The sequence below is a fragment of the Crinia signifera genome, chromosome 5 (genome assembly GCF_055691185.1).
Source record: "Crinia signifera chromosome 5, ASM5569118v1, whole genome shotgun sequence".
Taxonomy (NCBI): domain Eukaryota; kingdom Metazoa; phylum Chordata; class Amphibia; order Anura; family Myobatrachidae; genus Crinia; species Crinia signifera.
Genome location: NC_139221.1, coordinates 302,673,463 through 302,695,941, shown reverse-complemented (window position 1 = coordinate 302,695,941; position 22,479 = coordinate 302,673,463). Strand labels below are relative to the sequence as shown.

At 44.5% G+C, this 22,479-nt stretch overlaps 1 protein-coding gene across 3 annotated transcripts in view; it reads right to left on the bottom strand.

Annotated features, from left to right (window-relative positions):
* The window catches only part of CDK14 (cyclin dependent kinase 14), a 505,408-nt gene that overhangs the window by 338,210 nt on the left and 144,719 nt on the right, over positions 1 to 22,479 (bottom strand). For all 3 annotated transcript variants that reach the window (XM_083189415.1, XM_083189416.1, XM_083189417.1), the window contains one exon: positions 20,968 to 21,047. In XM_083189415.1, coding sequence (XP_083045541.1) covers positions 20,968 to 21,047 — 80 coding nt within the window. The remainder of the gene's footprint in view (positions 1 to 20,967; positions 21,048 to 22,479) is intronic.

Sequence of the window (22,479 nt, the reverse complement as noted above, 5' to 3'; positions counted from 1 at the left end):
AGTCCTTAAGTACCCCCAACAGTGCACATTTTTCCATGTCTCCTCACAGAATCACAAATGAAATAATTCGCTCCACCTGTTGATCTTTTAAAATGTGTCAGCGAGTAATGAGTGCACCAGTCGGGTAACCTGGAAAATGTTCACTGTTGGGGGTACTGGAGGACCAAGGTTGAGAACCACTGATGTACAGTACAGTATGAATAAGTTTCTTGCAGGGCTACAAGCAATGCTGACTAGAACTTATTTTAACATCCAAAACGGCATTAAAGACCTTTCCAGTGAATAAGTCACATATGGTCAAGAGAGGTCAATAAACAACCAGACATTCATTACAAAACTGGATTATAACTAGAGACATACAGTGGTATATATACCATAGTGAAGAACATCGGAAGCTGATGGCTGGAAACCATCGATGTTCCCAGCAAATTGGAAATAGTTTTCCCATTCAGTGTAATGATTGAAATGGTGTCTCATTCCGATATGCCTCCAATGGCCAATTATCCATAAGAAACGTTTTGACTAGGGGCCCGTGAACAACAATGCTGATTCTAAGGCGCCCTGGTCAAGAAAGTTTGGAAATCACTGACATAGTGGATAAAAGTTTTTGGCTTCTTAGATTCTCAATGTATTTATTTTCATGGTACTTGTTTCCTAGCACGGCGCCCATCGTGGGTCATCGCATACCTTAAGTTAAGGTATGCGATCGACGAGACCGACGCAATATTTGGGCTATTTTTAGCCTTTTCCCGACAATTAAAAAAATCGTGTCCATCGTATGCCATTATAACGGCATGCGATGCGGCCGAGGCGACTGACGCGATTTAACATTGAATGCATTGTATTCAATGTTAAATTCCTATGTAAAATCGGGTCCATTGTATGCCATTATAATGGCATACAATGCGACCGATGCGATGGACCCGATTTTACATAGGGAACAATGTTAAATGCCCCAACGGACCCGATTTTTGATTGTATACCCACCCCGAAGTGTGGCGAGCGCAGCGAGCCCGCGAGGGGTGGCGGTACGCGTCCTCCAACCTTTTCATACCCCCACTATCCACGTCGGCGTGGAGTTGATTATATATAGTGTGGCGAGCGCAGCGAGCCCCGCGAGGGGACGCGTAATACATGTGAAGTAAAGCGCGTCCCCTCACCACGCGCCGACGTGGATAGTGGGGGTATGAAAAGGATGGAGGACGCGTACCACCGCCCCTCGCGGCCTCGCTGCGCTCGCCACGCTTTGGGTTGACGTTCATCGTGGGGTGGCGTTAACAATGGGGGGGGGGCATTTCACCCATCAGGGTGGGGATACAATGAAAATTGGGGTCTGGGGGGCATTTAACATTGGGGCCAATGTAAAATCGGGTCTCAGGGACCATTTTACATTGGTTCCAATGTAAAAATCACGTTGATCGCATCGCATGCGATTTGATTGCATGCGATGGACGCGATTTTTTTAGGACCCGATGGATACAATTTTAATCACTGGCGCCGTGCTAGGAAACAAGTAACATTTTCATTAACACAGCTGTAAATTTGAATACATGAATACATCTTCTAGACCAAGGACTAGGTTGTCAGAGTTGAAGATCATTCTGTGGCTTCAAAAAGGACTATAGAAATAAATGATAACCGACTTCTTAGTAAATCTACCCCCAAGTCATTGTAATGAAACATATTGCACTATGTCTTTGTAGAACAGAATGGCTTTAGAAGTAACTCTGCTTACTGCAGTTCAGGACAATAATGTATTTATGTCAAAATGTTTTCCACAGGAAGCGTTTGATCATACTGCAAACGAAAAGCAATTGTTTAGTCGGGTGCATTAAGTACCCGCAAATGTTATTGTTGTGATTTTGCAAGTGTTTCTTTGCTAATTGCCTTTGTTATATGTTTTTATCATAAGTACTGCTAAAACCTTAACAGAGGATAACGTTACCTTTAAATTTAGTACAAGCACAGGCAATTACTATATTAAGATTATGAAAAGGACACTGAAAACTATATCAATAGATTAATCCGTATTGAAATGTGGGATGATGTTAAGCCAAAGGCTCAAAATAGTGGAATAAACAGTCATAATGATTATTTATGGGTTATAAACAGTGTCGGATATTCGCAAGCTTACACTCTATAGCAGACATGTCCAAACTGTGGCCCTCCAGCTGTTGTGAAACTACAAGTCCCATCATGCCATGCCACAGATTTGATATTAGGGAATGCTAAAACTATTGCAAGGCATGCTGGGATGTGTGGTTTCACAACAGCTGAAGGGCCATAGTTTGTACATGCCTGATCTATAGGAAAATAAGCATTGAAACACAGGGATAGGTGTTATCTATAGAAAATGGTTCATCAGATTGCAAAGGTTTTGATGTGGCCACTCAGCAATGAAGGCCAGGGTTCAGGACGATGGGAAAACGAAGAAAGAGAAAATACAGTATGGGGTGTATTCAATGACTTTTGCGAGCTGTGACAGCGAGCAGTGCTGACTGCTCGCTGTCACAGCTCGCAGGGTCAGTATTCAACTGATCCCCTGCACACTCCATTTCCACGTCTAAGGGTTTTTACAGCGACGGGGAAATTGTATGTGCGGCCGCTAATACAGCGAGGCTTGCGGGTAATTGTAGTGTACTTCCTGCATTAGCCACGAGCCTCGCTGTTTGGGGAATTCTCACCGTCATCTGCAAGCGAGGGTTCCCCCGGAACATTGAGCGTTTGGCGCGGGGGTTGGGTCACTTGTTTTCTGCAATCCCTGCCATTTAACCCCCTCGCCGACCGCATTGAATACGGACCTATGTGTGGGCTCTTCAGTGTGGACGTAATTGAATAGAAACATTTATGGCGGTTTTCATTGCTATATAAATGTTTAGGAAGCTTCCACTGAACATAGTAATTAAAAGGCCACAGCGCTAATACGCTCTGGTACTCTACAATTGCAGATATTGAAAAGCGTATCAGAATTTATATTGTAATTGTGAATTTCGTGATCACCAATTGTAATGTTTTATATTGCCTGTGTTTGTAGTTGTAAGTGTTGTTTCCATAAAATCAATAATCAAAAAAAAATGTTTAGGAAGCAGAAATAGGTGATTACGGTTGGTATTTATCAAAGCCTGGCCAGAGAGAAAATGATGAGAGATAAAATACCAACTTATACGCTCCTGTCGTTTTTCAAACACGGCATTTAAAAGTATAAATTAGAAGCTGATTGGTTAGTACTGTATCTCTCACTATTTCTTGCCAAGCTTTGATAAATATACCCCAATAGCGCAGAAAGGTGTAAAATACATTGCAGACTTGTGGAGCTTGCTCCTTTTTTTTTTTTTTAATAGAGGTTGAGAATCCCGTATCCGAATTATTCCAAAAACCGTGTTTTTTTGGAATAATTCGAAATGTATTATTTTTTTTTATCCCCCTGACCCTTTTTTTATACTTACCTAGTACTTACCTAGTATTCCAAAAACCGTAAAAATCCCTTATTGGTCCCGAGCATTTCGGATAAGGGACACATACGTTTTTTTTTAAATATGTATGTTTTGAGAATTGTATTCGCCTCAATGACAAATGGTTTCTTCTATTGACTATGCCTTCAAATTCTACAATTATGAAATCTTGGCCAAGAAGTCTTGTACTGTCCACCAAAAGCCATCTTCTATAGGCTGTTTTGCCTATGGGTAAATGGCTAAGGTAGGGATGGGGTAGGACTATTTTAGACCTTACAAACTCTAAGGCAGTGGTGTCAAACTCATGGCCCGCCAGCTGTTGAGGAACTGCACGTCCCAGAATGCCCTGCACCGGTTTTAGCAATCCATTATATAATATCTGTGGCAGGGCATGCTGGGAAGTGTAGTCCCACAACAGCTGGAGGGCCATGACTTTGACACCACTGCTCTAAGGGGTATATTTACGAATATACAGGATTTTAGAAGAGGAGATGTTGCTCCTAGCAACCAATCAAATTCTAGATATCTTCTAGACTGTGCTAGATAAATGATAAAGTAGAGTTGGGATGCAGTTAAAATCCCGGCGGTCGGGATCCCGGCGTTCAGGATCCCGACGCCGGAATCCCGACCGCCGAAATGCCGACACATTCTCCCTCCTGGGGTGTCCACGACACCCCTGGAGGGAGAATAAATTAGTGTGCCGAGCGTAGCGAGGCACGGGGCCCGCTGCGTGGCGAGCGCAGCGAGCCCGCAAAGGGGGGCGATCCAGGTCCCCCCCTTGTCGGCATTTCGGCTGTCGGGATTCCGGCGTTGTGATTCTGAACGCCGGGATCCCGACCGCCGGGATTCAATACTGCATCCGTAGAGTTTGATTGGTTGCTATTGACAAAATCTCCACTTCTAAAAGCCTGCACCTTAGTATATATATCCATAAGTGCAGTAGAAGCCAATCAACTCTTGGGTGCAAGTTCACTAAGAGTTCATTCTTCTTCCATAATTACACGCAAATGTATTCTGGATCCCCCTAAAAATTCATAGAGGCAGCAACATAAACTAGAACACCTCTCTTCAGAGGAGCGGCATGGATGTCACCTTCTACCAATATAAGTTCTAAACCTAAAATGTGGGCTGTGGGCTCATGAACATACTTACTGGTTGGGATGAGGCACTGTGCTAGTTAGAGAACAAGCAAAGTGGATGTTCTCCGGTCATACCGGCATTTACAAATGACCAAATAAGCGCCGATATATCAGAGCTGATGCATTATGGCCCCCAGCTTGCCACTACATTTACCAACACGGCACATACTAGCTACTTTCAGCTTGGGTGATAAAGAGATGGATGTCTAGAAGTGTCCTGCTACTATCGCACGGATAACTTTTTAAACATTTCATCAGCGCTGCCCCATCGTTAATCATGACCTCACAATGTTAATGACTCCCGAAATAATGGTTATTACAGACAATAGCGGACAGCTTTAATTAGCAGAAAATTAAAATATAATTTTAATAACCATTTAAAACTCTAGTAACCACCTTTGGACTGATGGAACTTCATCAAGATCAAGTTATGACATGAGTGGTCTGAAATCTTCCACTCAATGTTCCTACTAATGTGTATTTAATGTCCTCTCAATACTAAATTGATTTATTGTTTTTATTCCTTCTCAGGGGTTTTCGGAGGCCAGTTTCTGACAGGATGAAGGTGCCAGATCTTTAATTAAGTACATCATTTGTTCTAAGGTAATGTTACACTCAATTATGTGCCAATAGCCCTTCTGCTGTCACAATCTATATGTATTAAAGGGATTCCTTTGTAGCTCTTCCTTAAAATGTATTATTTTACCTGGAAATCCAGATCCGTAAAAAAATAAAAAAAAACAGAGGAAGCTGTGCAGATGCCCACAATTTGCATCTGAGACTGTTATTTGCCACCTGATACTTCTTATCATAGGGTTCAAATCCTTTTTTTTTTTATGTAAATTTAGCCAGATCACATTTCCTATTATAAGTATGAGAAATGCGATTTGCTGACTAAAAAATAAAAAAAAAATGCGAATTAAAGGGTATGGAGCAGTTTTTCACAAAAACTGCTCAAAAAGCCCTTTATTACATTCAGGTGAAACTAAAGGGTTTGAAAATACCCTTTTTTGCACATTATTTTAGTAAATAGTGTTAAATTGGGCCCCTATGAGATCAAAAAAGCCTTGCAAACAGTCATTGCACTGGGACGGCCACTAGATGGCACCCATCAGAGCAACTCAAGCCTTGCTCGATTCAGGAATGCAGAACCGCCAGCACTGACAGAGTACTGTTATACTGTTCCCAGTGGTGCTGAGGGGAGCGGGGGTAATCGTGATGCGGTCATTGAGTCACCAGCATGATGGTGGACAGGGTCATTAGGTCGACATGGGTAAGGTCGACAGGGTCATTAGGTCGACATGGGTAAGGTCGACAGGGTCATTAGGTCGACATGGGTAAGGTCGACAGGGTCGTTAGGTCGACATGGGTTTTTTGTTCTGTCTTTTTAGCCAAAATGTGCCGACCTTCCCGAAGCATGGCGAGCGTAGCGTGTGTTACATTTCGGTATCCATGTCCGGTTAAAAAAAAAAACCATGTCAACTTTTTCAATGTCAACCTTAACTCATGTCGACCTTATGGTGTCAACCATCATGCTGGCGACCTAATGATCCATACCTGGGTAATCTTTACCCAGACCCAGGACTGTTGGGAAGGCCCACTCGCATAACAGGCAACGACACAGTACTTTCTATATGGAGAAAGAAGCGACTGTTGCTACGACAGACTATTTGCCAAGCCCAGCGTACACTGATTTTTGCACAGGCCACACCCCCTCATAGTATTGGGGCCCGGCAGAGCTGTCGGCCTCCTGATTGGTCCGTCATCTTGTCGGGCTGGTAACTAGTTTGTCATGTCGATGACACATCCCTCTCAGACACAATAAGCCAGGTATCCACTATAAAATGTATACATCTGGTATTCCCAGATAAAACGTCTGCGTTTCCTCTGTAGTTTCTTCCTGAACATACAGTAATCAGTGCGAGAGGCCTCCATTGTTCCTGCACTCCTGTTTGTGCATTCAGTAGATCCCGCAGTAACAATAAGGAGTTTCTGTGACCTCGTCCAGGACGGATAAGGTTCCAATTTTTATTTTCCCACAATTATTAAAAGGAACCCTTTCTCTTTCATAACTCATTTCTAAATAAAAGCATGAGTTCCTAAAATAACGTATTTTACTTGGCTCAGGAGAAGACCAAAAACTTAAAATGAATATGATTATTTTATGTAAATAATAAATATACTATCACACTAGTACAGCAGTTCCCAACCTATTTTTCTCTCCCGTACCCCTTCATTAGGCTTTACATTTATGATTACCCCCTCTTCTACCGGTAAGTAGTTACGAGTGAAGTGGAAGTGGGCAGTATGCGTGTCCTTTTATTAAGGATTAGCAGGAGGAGTAGTGTGCGGTCAGGAATGCGGTCCCTCTGTGTCTGGCCGCTGGCTGTGTATGGTCTCTGGGGTTCCCGCTAACGCCTGTAGGATAAATGCTTCCTCCACCTCTGTCAGTGTGGGCCAGATGAATGCTGATGTCTGAGGGCAGCGCGGGTAGTTCCCAGTGTATTGCTGGTCAGGCAAAAGCACCAGGTGGCGCTGTTGATGAAGTGATTCGTCTCCATGGCAATAGGAGACTTCTTCTGCCATCGAAGACTTCTTCTTTTTCAGCCATTACTAATATTATTTGCAAGTACCCCAAACGGTTTACTGCGTACCCCCAGGCAAACAAGTACCCCAGGTTGGGAACCGCTGCACTACTAAAAGCCTTCTTCAGGTCAGTCATTTTCAGGTGTGGATTAGCTCACAGACAGTTTCTAGGCAGACAGTCAATATGTCCATGAAAAATGGTCAATATGTACTAAGTCAACACTGACGGAAGGTCGACACTAGCAAGATGATGGCATGTATTATAACATGCATCCCCCCCACCCACTGCTGCAAACATACTGTACAGAGGAGGGCAGAGCTGCGATTACGTCTTTTGGGGGGGGGGGGGGTACCGGGTAAAAGTCGGTAAATATGCCACACTGGCTTTTTCATTAATTGTCCGCCATCTACAGTTTTGGATGGAAGACTTGGGTCCCCAGCGACACAACAATGCAATGAGGAAGAGGCGGAACTACCACTGATACAGCGCATCAGGCTCCTGAGGACTAAGGGGACCACTGTTGCCCCTGTTAGCCTCTTCCTGTCACCCACTGTTTTCCTTGTCCCACTCTGGGCGGTATTCAATGTGAATACCGGCGACGTGCAGCGAAACCTGTTTAGGATTCGCTGCACATTCCATTCGCCACTGTTCGCCGCGTTCCGGAGCCTCGCTGGCTCCGGTATTCAATGAGTCAGGGGCTCGCTGCCCCTGACCGGCGAATTTGAGCTCCTGCGGCGAACGCCGCAGGGAGCCTGAGGACGGCGGCAGGCAGGGAGATGGAAGTCTCCCTGCCTGCCCCAGAACGTTTGTGGGGGGGAGGTGGGCTCCCCGGGAGCCAGGCAGCACAGGCTGCCCCCCGGGGGTGCCAGCAGGGGACCGGGTATATTCACTACACCCGATCATGAATATGTAATGATCGGGTGAAGTGAATATATGAATATCTAATGAGCGGCTCGGCTCCGGCCCCCTGCTGGCTGGTCTGTGTAAAAAAAAAAATATATATATATTTTTTTAAATTAAATATATATTCATGTGCTTACAGCACATGAATAAAAATAGCATGCCCCTCCTCAGAATAAAATTCCAGATTTTTTGACACCAATTGTAAAAAACAAAACACTTTATTTTAAAAGTTCACCTTCCACTTCACCATAAAAAGATAGCGATTGCTACTCGGTGAATCATGGTGAAAAAAACCTTGAAATGTATTCGCCATCTGGTCATTGAATAGGGTGATTCACCGTTTTAGTCAGAAATTCGCCTTACAGCACAAAATCGCCATAAAAACCTGGTGAATCAGCCTCATTGAATACCGCCCTCTGCCTCCCCCTGCCTCTCCGTATAACCCACTGACGTGTTGCATATTGTGAAGGCCTGGATGAAGGCCATGTGTAGTTGGATGAGTGGAAAGCAGCTAGAATAGATCTTAGCTTAACTTACCGACGTTGGTGGTGTTTACAATTTCCATCGCTACTGCACACAGTGGGCAACGCTCCCACTCCTAGATGCCAATGTACAGTGGAACACAACAGGAAGGCTGATTCTATCTTTTACATAAATCTACAACCGCTGCTGAGAGTGTGTTTGTGATGGTGGCGGCATTACCATCTCTGAATCAGACCCATTTCTGTTTTCATCATGAACATCATGGGTACTTAACTAACTATTTCATACACGCCTGCTTTTCTCTAACCAGCCCGGTCACCTCCCCCAGACGCCAACTGCATGTCACTGGCATTGCCATCAGATCCTGTGTGCCTGCCTTTAGCTCATCAATTTGGTACTTTGGAAAATAATAACTCAACTGCATCTGACATCAATTTTGTATCCAACTATAAAATCAGGCCCAAAGCCCATAGCAACCACTTTTGACTGAATTTCGCTTGAAAGATAACTTAACTGCTGTTGTTATACTGAAGTGTTAGTAAATAATATGCTCCTTCAATATCTGAAAAAAGCAAACGGATGATCATCTTTTATCGCATTCATTGACACATTGCCAGTAGAGTCTGGTGGACGAAGATTCAGGATTTTCAAAATACTGAAAGAGCACAGATAGTTTGAAAAGGACATAATCTGATGATTTTATATTATTATTTATCAAATTAGTATTACACCCCACACATAGTAGCAATCCTATGAAACAGGGCGAGCTCTGGCTCGGGAGACTCTGGAAGGTATGATCAGTGTGGTTGACTAATTTTAAAAATGCAATTTCCCTTGTTGATGCTTCAGGATGTGATGCCGAACAGTGCTCTAGACTACCATGGCAACCACAGTTGCATGGCACATGACTTCATAAGCAAAGACATTTTGCTAATTCTAAAGTAAAATCAACCCTTTCTTCCTGCCCCTCTGCGCTGACACACAAAGCCGCCTGTGTAAATGGCAACCATATTTTTTTTTTTTTTTGCAAAATAGAGAGATTTTGAAAAGGGTAGAACGATTTGAAAAAGGATTGCTGAGAAAATTTTAGGTACTTGTGAGTTATCTGGGCTGCCGATTTTTTGATTGTATGCCTTAAGTTAAGGCATACAATCAGATGCGATGCGATATCGCATCGCATCGCATGCGATCATCGGATGCGATGACCCGATTTTTCCATAGGAATCAATGTTAAAATTGACTGAGTCCATTTTAACATGGAATTCAATGGGAAAAAGGGGTCCTTTTCATACCCCTACTATCCAAGTGGGCATGGAGTTGGATATAAACCTGTGGCGAGCGTAGCGAGCCACCGAGCCCGAAGCGTGGCGAGCGAAGCGAGCCCCGCGAGGGGACGGTATTCTGTGTCCCCTCGCGGGGCTCGCCACGCTTCGGGCTCGGTGGCTCGCTACAGGTTTATATCCATCTCCATGCCCACTTGGATAGTAGGGGTATGAAAAGGACCCCTTTTTCCCATTGAATTCCATGTTAAAATGGACTCAGTCCATTTTAACATTGATTCCTATGGAAAAATCGGGTCATCGCATCGCATCCGATGGTCGCATGCGATGCGATGCGATGTGCCCGATCCGACCCGATTTAGAAATCGGCAGCCCGGATAACTCACAAGTACCAAATTTTACTTTTAAAAAAAGTTACTTGGCTTTATTATTTTTTTCTTTTAAAAGTCAATTTATGTGGGATTCTTGCTTTAAATTTCTGATAAAAAAAAAATTAACATCACGTCCCTATAAGACGCCGCAGGCAGGCTAGTCTTCTTGTCTCAGTTTAATCATTACTACAGTAAATACAAAAAACTACTATACGCGAATTAGCAAGAAGTTTCTTCCTGACAAAGTACCACCTTTCCTACACAAGGCACATTGCACGCTATGTATGCTATACAGGGTATAAATCTATGCAGTAATTTATATCACCACCTTTACACGTCCTGATCAGTGCGATTCTCACATGCCTCGCAGCTCTTTCCAATTGTGCTAATCTGGGGGACATATTTCTGTCATCTGCTGGGAGCATCATCCAGAGGAACACGAACAACAATGTGTTCTCCATTACGATCTGGAAGCCAGCAGCGAACATAAAACCGCAATGTGTTTGATGTCTGATCAGATCCTGAACCTACTGTTAGACATTAAGGGGAACATATTAGGGTAATTATATCTTGATGGTAATTAGTAATGCATGTAACCTGTTATACGGAACTCTTTATAGAAGAAGTAGGAACATTTCTTCTCTATGATGGCCACAGGTGTTAATACGGGATATGGTCATATTGGCTAAAGCATTTAGGTCTACAACCATTAGGTCTACACCACTAGGTCGACCTGCATTTAGGTCGACCTGCATTTAGGTCGACATGACTGAAGGTCAACAGTGTCATTAGGTCGACAGGGTCATTAGGTCTACTTTTATAAGGTTGACGGGGTCATTAGGTCGACATGGGGAAGGTCAACAGGCAAAATGTTGACATGGGGTCATTTGACTGTTTTATGAGTCGACATGTGCCGACTGGCGGTATTTCATGCCCTACCATCCACTAGGGCGTGGTGGGAGAATAAAATAGTGTGCCGAGCGTAGCGAGGCACCGTGCCCGAAGCATGGCGAGCGCAGCGAGCCATGCGAGGGGGCGCGGTGCTATGTCGACTGCGTCGACGCTTGAAAAAATGAAAAAAAAAAGCAAACAATTTTTTTTCGAAGAGAAAAAAAATACCATGTCGACCTTTTCACTGTCGACCTAATGGCCCTGTCGACCTAACACCTGTCGACCTAATGACCCTGTCGACCTAACACCTGTAGACCTAAATGCAAGTCGACCCAATGGTGTAGACCTAAATGCAGTCTGACGAATGATCCCATTCCGTTAATACAGGCGAAACCAGGATTTTCCAAAAGAGCGTAATTACAGATATGCAAAATGCCATATATATCTAAAGATAGTGACCGCAAACACATAATGTATAAATAGTTTAAGGAAATAATAAAGTTTATACCTTGGGCAAGAAAATAAGAACTCCCAAGTACTTGGGTGTACGAAGAAAGTTCCCCTTGATTAAGGTTTGACTCTACATCATCACCCGTGGGCCACTGGTGGTACTGCAGCAGCTGTTGGATCATTGTGTTTTTTTGTCTTTTCAACTTCCCAGTTTATGTCACAGTACAAAATTGATGTGCAAATGATACACACTATGTAATTGGTCATTATTTGTATGGAACTACTCAATGGTATAACATTGTTGTGATTCAATTGTCTATCAAATACCATATGCTCACATACATCTCGCTGCCGAGAAATAATTAAGGGACAAGCAGAAAAACACCCTTCTAGTCAAGTGATTCATTGTGCATTAGTAATTACGTGCGGTAGCAATTGGGAGACTGAGGAGCAGAACTGCGTGTAGCGGCCCAATGATTGATCAATAGGCTCCCACAATGAAGCTGACTGCAGACGGTTACCCCCCATTAGTATGTCATCAACAGTGAATACAAGACTTTGTGCTGTCGATAAATAACATCCGTTATCTCCAGACGAAAGGCCTTCTGAATGTACCTCCTGCGCTGTATCTTACAAACTAACCTTTAGGGATTGACGTATGCCTGCCAATCCCTGGTGGGCATGGTGCCCATAGTACCTGGTGTATAGAGAATGCCCACGTTATCCGTGAATTTGCGGTTTGGGAACTGTACAGTACACATGGCCGATGTAATCCACCAACGTGAAAGGATTGAGTCGGCAGGTGTGAAAGGTTATACCCAGAATTATGTCCAGGGTATGGGTCACCACAGGAGGTCGACACATAAAATAGATAGATATGGCTACGGTCGACAGGGAGGGAAGGTCGACGCTAATGGCTTGGTCGACAGTCAAAGGGTTGACATGAGTTTTTCACTTTTTTTGTCCTGAATGTCGACAAAGTCAACGTGTTCTGCGTCTGTTCGCCATGCTTAGGGCACACTATTCTATTCTCCCTCCATGCCCTAGTGGATTGTAGGGCATTAAATACTGCCTGTCAGCACATGTCGGATCACAAAAACATGAAAATTTTGTTGACATAGACAATGTCAACAATATGCGTGTGTCGACATTAAAACCCTGTCGACCTACGTTTGCCGACCTTCCATGTTCGACCCAATGACCATATACCTTATTTCCACAACCCTGTATAATGTTTATTGCTTGTACAACATGATGTTGGTACTGGTTTAAAAAGGAGCAAGATGCCTGTGACCACTGGCCACACTTTATTCACACTGTGGAGGAATTTTACTAAGATGTGTATTCTACTTCACATGTGATGTTGCTATGGGCAACCAATCAGAATCTACTTCTAATTTATTTCGCACCCTCTAGAAGATAATACACAGGATCTGATTGGTTGCCCACAGCAACATCACTCGTGAAGTAGAATACACATCTTTAGTAAATTTCCCCCTGTGTATCTGTGACCGACCTACAATGGTAGACCTTACTCCCCAGCCACTGCAACGGGCCATGGGGTGGTATGCACCAACTGTACAGTGTAATAGGGCACCTTTACCATAGTAACATAATATGCTGTATAGTCACTGATGAAAACATCGGCATCCGATTAGTATAGGGGTGAGGTGAATGGAATGGTAGTGGCTGCTGCCTTTACCAACGGAAGGAGTGTGTTCCGGAACCTATACTGGTGACTTTAGAACAGGGAAGGCGCTTTTATGGTTAAAGTTCTATCAACAGAGATAATAGCACTTGTTAGAAATGGCCTCAAATTAATTTAAAAGTTAATTGCAGTTATTATCCTCTTTTATCTCTATGGCATCCAAATATTCCGCAGCCAGTGCCGGCGCCCACCTGCTCCACGAGGGTTTTTTGTGTTTGCAGCCGGCGGGTGATGGGTGGGGGTGCAGGCGGCAGAAGATGGGGGGCTGCAGGAGGCGGGAGAGTTGCGGCAGGCATGGTTACTCCACGAGGGGGGGGTGGAGGGAGAAGCGTGACGCGCCTCCACGGGGGGGGGGGGGGGCTCTCCATGGGGTGGCAGCTGCGGCGGGAGATGCGTTGCTCCATTGGGGGGGGGGGGGGAGTAGGGAGAGAGAGCAGAGACACAGAGGGGAGTAAACAGTAATAATGGTACAAAGGATGAAAGGGAAAACAACATTTTGCATAAGGAAGAGAACTGGTTACACAATTTGTGGGTATGGATTAAGAGAAACAGGAACTGGTTATGCGTTATGCAGGTATGGTTGAAGAGAAGCAGAAACTGGTTACGCGTTTTGCAGGTATGATTGAAGAGAAACAGAAAATGGTTACGCGTTTCGTGCGTATTGGCAAAGAGAAGCAGAAAATGGTTACACATTTCACAGGTATGGGTGAAGAGAAGCAGAAACGGATAATGCGTTTTGCAGGTATGGACAAAAAGAAGCAGAAACTGGGTATGTGTTTTGCAGGTATGGGTGAAGAGAAGCAGAAACTGGTTACGCTTTTCGTGTGTATTGGTAAAGAGAAGCAGAAACTGATTGCACGTTTTATGGGTATGGAAGAAGAGAAGCAGAAACTGGTTACACATTTCACAGGTATGGGTGAAGAGAAGCAGAACTGATTATGCATTTTGCAGGTATGGTTGAAGAGAAGCAGAAACTGGTTATGCGTTTTGCCGGTATTAGAGAAGTGAAGCAGAAACTGGTTACGCGTTTCGTGCGTATTGGTAAAGAGAAGCAGAAACTGCACGTTTTATGGGTATGGAAGAAGAGAAGCAGAAACTGGTTACACATTTCACAGGTATGGGTGAAGAGATGCAGAAACCGGTTGCGCGTTTTGCAGGTATGGATGAAGAGAATCAGAACTGATTATGCATTTTGCAGGTACGGTTGAAGAGATCAAGTAAAAAGCCCTTTAATAAGAAGTAGTATCAATGCTTTCTATTGGTTAAGACCTCCACCCAAAGAGTACCTTTCCTATTTCATATAATAGTCCATTATTAAAACCGTTAGACATAGTGTTCATTTTAGCATCTGCCATATTTGAAAACCCATGCAGTTCCTCTTCCCTGCCTGGGGTGTCGCTGTCTGCTGTGGTGTTTCTAGCACAGTGTGTTCTTTAGATCAGCATTGATATGCAAACCAGACCTGTGCTAGAAGCACTACAGCAGACTGCGACACCCCAGGCAGGGAAGAGGAACTGCAGGGGTTTTCATATATGGCGGGTGCTAGAATGAACACTATAGACATATGTGCTGCCTTTTATGCAGGCACGCGTGTAAATTCTGATCCTTTTTCACACAAAAAACAAAACATAAAAGATTGCTAGTTGTGCTACGTACATGTAAGTGCAATGCATTCTTCTGAGTAACTGGAGAAGTATGTGTCCAAGCACACGTCACACTATCACACACACACACACATAGCATAGCCAACAGGAATCATTCCAATATGCGCTTATAACTCGCTGTAACACCAATATTTATTGCAGTAGCGACAGTCTCACTTTAGGAACATTTTTCTCCTTAAGATCTGTAAATGATATACATTCTGGGCCTTGTTTTACAGCTGTATTTATACTCAAAGATCACTTAGCTAAATAAGTAAAAACACAGCTTTCCCCAGCATGGGGCTCGTCATCACAAACACATGTAATATTAAGTAACAAGGGATGCGCGTTCTTGTACCTGGTGTATTGAGGGTAGTATTCCACCAGAAATTGCACCTAACTTGCATCGTTCATTATACAACAAAAGCACTAGAGTCCACTGAGTAATGTGATATGGGACACTTGTATATCTGTGTGCGACGGAGTCTGAATCTGTATACAAAGCTCAATGGAACCTGGTGCGGAAAAATAGAAGCAGTCGCTGCATTCTAGTTTTCCTAAAAGGATCAGGACCCCGACTAACCCAGATATACAGGTGTCATACATTTTTATGTACAGTCTCATGAGGTGGTGCTGCGACTAAAGAAGAGATCCAATGAAGTGCTGGGTTTGCCGCATGGGGAAAACTTCTGGGTTCCACGCTTGGAGCTTGTTATTATCCAGCATTTTACCTGCTTGGCAAACTTTGGATTATCATACACTAAAGCATAGATTCTGCTCAGTGTTGGAAGCTATAGATTTCCCTCATATTAGAATGCAGGTGCTGCTCCTGAGGCTGCAAAGAAAAAATCCACCCTCTGGGGCTTAGAATGTGGGGCTCCCACAACTGAATCGGGCAAGGCGTTAAATTAGCTGCGGGGTAAACTCTGTACCCAGTTGAATCCCCCCCCAGTTGAATGAGATTATGTGTATCATACTTACCGACTTTTAAAGTTGCCTCTCCCGGAGAAGCCCACGGGGCGGGGACAAGACTGAGGTCACAAAATGACGCGATTCATGTAATTTTAGTCCCTCCCACTCCCCACTGCTTCTAGAATTTGTTTCAGCGGCTTTGGGGGTGGGTGGGAGCTTTGAGGAGCATGCAAGAGACTTACCCACCTTCCCTTGGGGCCTGGAGGGCGACACGACTTCCGGGAGCGTAGGCAAGTAGGACGTGTATATAATTGGGGTGGATCACAGTAATTAGGTCGACCACAATTTGTTGACACAAGAAAAAGGTAGACATGGTTTAGGTCCACATTGGCAAAGTGTCGACACGGGCAAGATGTCAAAATGAAAATCATTAATTTTGAGCGGGCTTACTAGTTAGTAATAACTACATACCGTAGATATCCCTTATATATTTGGCTACATCTGTCACTCAAAGTGTGAGACTAACGCTGGGTGGAGCCTCTGACTCACATGACAGAGAACCAGCCCAGTGAGCCCACAGTGCCAGACACCCTCTGCCTCCCCATGTTGCCCAGGAACCTACTCCACAGCCACCAGGTGAACCCCCCCATCCCGCGTTTCGCAACCCCCTCCCGCGATTCGCGGCAAAACACCCCCGTGACCCCCCCTCCCGCGATTCGCGGCAAAACACCCCCCCCCTTCTGCGATTCACGGCAAAAGACCCCCCCCTCCCGAGATTCATGGCAAAACACACCCCCCTCCCGCCATTAGCGGCACCACCCGCGACCCCCCTCCCCTCCCGCCATTCACGGCACCCCCCTCCCCTGTGACCCCACCCTCCCGCGATTAGCGGCACCCCCTCCCACGATTCGCGGCAACCTCCGCGACCCCACCCTCCCGCAATTCCCGGCAAACCACCCGACCCCCCCTCCCGCGATTCGCGGCACCCCCCCGCGACACCCCCCTCCCGCGATTCGCGGCACGCACCCCCCCCGCTCCTGTGACCCCATCCTCCCGCGATTCGCAGCAACTCCCGCGAACCCACCCTCCCGCAATTCGCGGCAAACCACCCGACCCCCCTCCCGCGATTCGCGGCCACACCCCCCTCCCGCGATTCGCGGTGACCCCTCCCGCGATTCGCGGCACTCACCCGCGACTCGCGGACACCCCCCCCGCGCGATTCACGGCAACCCCAGGATTAAATGGCAAATGCAAAACACTGACATGGCTATGGTCGACAATGAAGAAGGTTGACATGAGTTTTAAGATTTATTTTTCGATTTTTGAATGTTTTCATATTCATTCTCATGTGTCGACATGGACACCAATGAAGTGCCACACTTATGTCAACATTTACATGTGTTGACCTTTCTGTGTTGATTTTTTTCTTTGTCTATTTACTTATGTTAGGTTGTATACAATGTTTATGACGAGCTTCGCACTTGTTCTGGGACACTCTCTGTATTTGCAGACAGCACAGATAACGGTTCTGTCTTGTATTATATCACTGTATAACCGACCCTAAGCAGAAGTGCCTGTTTTCCAGCAGAGATGCTCAGGTATTCTGCATATAAAGCCACCACTCTGCACCCATTGATGTAAGCAGCGGGTCAAACATTTTTACAATCCAGCCGTGCATTCCTCTTACAGAAAATCTGAGACATTATCTGGCAGCGCATTTACTTCTGGAACATGGTAATGCTTTCGTTTCCAGCAGCTGAGCCTCATTTTATTTGTCATCTAAGTACTGTTCCATCCATGGAGTACTGCAGAGAATCCTCCTCGCCCAGTACAGCAGGCCTGGGCACCACGCCTGCATTGTGTTAATGGATCATGTTGTTACAGTTGAAATAGAAAACAAAAAGGCAAGGAACATAAAAATACAGTTTCCATGATCTCTAAAGTGCAGTAACAAAAAGGGGATCAATTTAAAGTGTACAGTACTCAGAAGAGGCAGCTGCTCTGGGTGTATGTGGAAAATCATTGATTTTACACCAGTGGGTTCAACAGCTGCCTATAGTGTTGGCACCTGCAATAGCCTAGCGCTAGAGGCAAGCTGTCTATCAAGAACAGGCATCTGAAGTCATGGAGGTTACGTACAATCACATTACCCATCCCAAAAATACCATGTCACCGAAAAAGTCCTTCGGACTCAGAATAGAATGGACAGACACATAAATGTGTAAATTGGCATCTGAGAACGGGCTGTATGCAAAAACTTCCTGTTTGCGGGGACTAAGTAAAAAACAGTACTGTAACGACAGACCGGACAGGCCCCATTCTGGACCCGGGGGGGGGGGGGGGGGGGGTTTGGGGGGATAGATAAAGTACAGATGGAACCTTCTTTAGCTAGCTTTATCTGGATAGCCATGGACTCACCAAGGCCTATTGTTCTCAGTTGCAGTACATAGAACAATACAGTAGGGGATTAGCATAGGATAAAGTCCGACAGCTCTGGCTCACTTGATCCTATTAGAGGGCTAGATGAGGATAGCTCTATCTGTACCAGTCAACCAACTCATAACAGTCATTTTTTAAACACAGCCTGTAACATTCCACTTAACCAACTCATAACAGTCATTTTTTAAACACAGCCTGTAACATTCCACTTAACTGATTGGCTGGTACTATATCTCCTCCCACCCTCTCTTAGTACAGTCTTCTCTCTATATTTAACAAGCCATTTTTTTTTTTTCATTTTTATCTTAACAAAATACCGACCGCTGGCGAGATCATCTTCGCACGCTCACAGTGACAAAACATTTACAACCCTTTTAATTTTTCCTGTCTTTATGATTGAATTCGCTGATGGCCGAAATATGAAAAGCAATATCCCAACGTTCCTATCGTCCAGCTGTTCCCATTGATATATATTGCATATACACATTCCATTCTCTCTCCAGCAAGCGCCTCGTCTTCATTTCTATTCTGCAAGGCACCCCAAGGAGTACAGGTTTTATCACAGTGACTTGAATAAGTAAATCTCAAACAAAAAGAGGGTTCTAACATCCTTTGTAATGCCACGGAGCCATTTTTCCAGCGTTCTTCCCCGGTTTTGTTCAGTTCAACCTGTAATTGCTGTCGAACAGAAAAAGACTCACAGGTTGGCTCGGCGGGTTACCCAATTTAAAGTCAAGATTTCGTTGCAGGGGTATTCATGTTTTTTAAACAATACTCTAGTAGGAACAACGCAGCGATTACGCGTCTTTGTTCTTAATACGTCTTTGCATAAATACAGATACTGTTATTATACGGATAACACGTTTTTATGGAGAGAGAAAAGCCATCCCGCGGTTTGCGGAGATACACTCATCTCATGTAGACATGAAAGGTTCGTTTCCCACTGAATACAACAATGGACGGAATATCACATAAAGGTCTGGTTCTCGTGCATCCGGCAAAACTACGCTCTGCGGGTATGGCTTTTGTAGTATACATCGCAGTGTGTTATACAAAGGTAATATTACAAAGCATTCCGTAGAACATACAGTAGGCATCTCATTACTGAATACGGATAATTTCATTAGTTGGCCACACTTTTATTTTTGAAGTCTTCAAATCACCATGAAACATAACTAGTCACATCTTAACATGACCCAAAGCGGTGACATACTGTACCCTTACTGACCGTGGGGGTGCAAATTCAAAGTCTATGCATACGGTAAACAATATCATGTCTTAAAACGAGCATCTACTGTATGATTAAAAAATCCATCTGTCCAGGCAGAGACTATGGGGGAGATGTATCAACCTTCGAGAGAGAAAAAGTGGAGGAGATGCTCATAAACAATAAGCTTCAGTTTATGGACCACGCTAGATAAAGGACAGAACCTGATTGGTTCCGCTTAGTGTTTTCAGATATAGCTGCATATAGGAAGAGATCATTGTTATCAACCATGGGGTAGAGATAACCATCTATGGTTGCCACCCATGGTCGAAGGTTTTGCCATCAGTGGAGAGGTTCGTTGGTTCAATGGTTTTGTTTAACCAATGCCTCCTGTCCTGATTGGCCTGTGTCCATGGTATCCCACAAGCAGCGATGACCAATGATGGTGCAAGCATCTATGGCTTCTTGCCATCAATGTAAGGCACCAATGGTGACCCAATCATTAGCCATTCCTACCATGAGATGTTCGACCTAAAAAATTACAGAAGTATTATTTATATCACAACGAGGACATAGTTATTTGCAAGATATATGGAAACCATTCCCCTGTTCATCCTTTGGTGATCTCCGCTGCCTCCTTGGCAGCAGTCTCTGTAGTCAAACAAGGGGAACAAGTGTCTATTCACAGCAGCCAACACATGGCTAAAGTTACACACAGTTAATCCAAGATGGTGCATATCCACAAGAGTTCCAGCGCACCAAGAAAGCAAAACCTTTCCTAGACCTGGGGTTGGTGGTGGGGGTGCAGTTATAGATGTCAGCAGCTGACTGGCGTCACTTACTATGACTTCTTCATGTCTCCATTTAATTCGTTACTACCACTAGACCATGCCCCCGGTAGCTGCATAGAAATGCCAGTGGCTAATAGCTGCTCTATTACTGGTGAACGATAACACTAAATATAATTTGGGGCTCCCTACTCCACCCCAAACCAAGTTCACAGAGAAAAACTGGGTGACCTGAAGAGTGTAACAGTGGCCACAATGGGCTCCTTAGCCCTCAGGGGGCCCAGTGCACTGCACTTGCTGCACCAATGGTAGTTCCGCCATTGATAACGCTACTGCATTACTATTACAACACATCTCCCTTTGCACCACTGGGGGGCGCTGCAAAAGTCCTGGGTACAAATTTCCCATGAATAACTGTCACAACTGACAGAATGCCAAACACCAGTAACTGCTGCCAATGGAGGATTTTATGATGAATTTAAATATATGATATGATCAATATATAGCTATCATTTCTGGTCAGTCTAAAGAAACCTTAGTAAAAATAAAAACTATAGAGTATTTTAAAATAAATATATTAATGATTACAAACTTTTGAATTCTATCATATATTACATACATAACATATTTAATCAGACACCTCACCCAAATCTAACTCACTCCGCACATAACCAGATTATGCCGATGCCATCATATACTTTACATTGTACATACCTTCCCTGATGGCAGTAAACGGCGTTCCCTCCTCTTCTTGTAATCTGATCACCTTCAGTGCCACCAGCTTCCCATTTACTCTGGAAGAGATCAGGAGTAAGTATTAGTACCCTATGCACGGCTCACAAGATATAGAAATGGCCGGTGGAACACCTAGCGCCAATGTTCTGGGATACTACCAATAACAGCTAGCGCTATGTACTGTATGGACCCACTGGTATTGATGCTATGACATCATTCTTTGGTTCATTTAGAACGGAACACAATTTATAGAAAAATGAAACTGCAATGCTGTGATGTCAAACATGTTCTCATCATTAGTTACGCAATTTGCATTAAATAACAGAATCAAATACACTATAGCGCAGAGATTCTGAAACGCAGCCCTCACAGCTCCCGGTCCTGGTTTTAAAGATATCCATGGTTCAGCACAGATGGCTAAAGGAAATTGACTAAGGTACTAATTAAGTCACCTGTGGCCAAGCAGGGAAATACTTAAAACCTGAACTGCTATGGTGCCTTGAGGACCACTTTAGGGAACCTCTGCTACTGCATAGCTTATAACACATTCTCACTGCCAGCGTGAACAACACGGCTTTTACACAGCATTTAAATGCCATGGACTGCAGTGCACGACCACCGTACTCACTGCTAGGTAAATTACCAGGTGATGCAGTTCTACCCGGTAATTTGCCTTTCAACATGGGTCCTTCTGCAGTGTGAACGGATCAACCCGGGAATTTTGACCCGGGTTGTCCCAAATCAGTTTATCTCTGTAGTTTTTTACGATTAGTCATTTCCAGTGTCTGACAGGTAACCCCGCTGTATAAACAAGGGCTTTGGTCATCATACAGAATGAGGAGCGTTTATTTGGTCACAGTCTACACGAAATGAAGAAGGCTCCATGGACTTGGGTGAGCAATATTCTGGCTAATCATAAAGGATTGAGGTTTTTTTTATTTCTAATAAATGTTTTGTTTGTCACAAAAAGGTACACAGCAACAAACACAAGCACAGGAGAGGATTCAAAGAACAATATACCAAAATAAAACAGTCACAAGGAGAAAAACAGTTGGACTGAACATAACCATATATATTATATAAAACAAAGGCTGCACATAGGCCCTTATTCTGGTTGAATCGGACAGATGCGTATTTTCGGACGGCCATCGAGTGTTCTTAGCCCCGCCTACCATACGGATCACTCACACAGTCCGAATGCGGTAAGACGCAGAGCAAACGGACCACGAGCGGATGTTTCATGTGAACACCTCCCCTATCTGTGGGAACCTCCCCCATCCTCCGATGGTCGCCGACCATCGAATGATGGACCGAGTGGTCTGGCAGCACCGAGTGCTCCAGACCACTCAGACATTTTTCCGAATGAAAGCAGGGATATGGGCGGGCAGCTGACATCCGGCTATGTCAGTTGTCTGCCCCCCACACGTGCGTCACGGCCGCATTACCATATGTACGCCCAGCGTTTTCATGGCCCCTCTCCAACCCCTGATC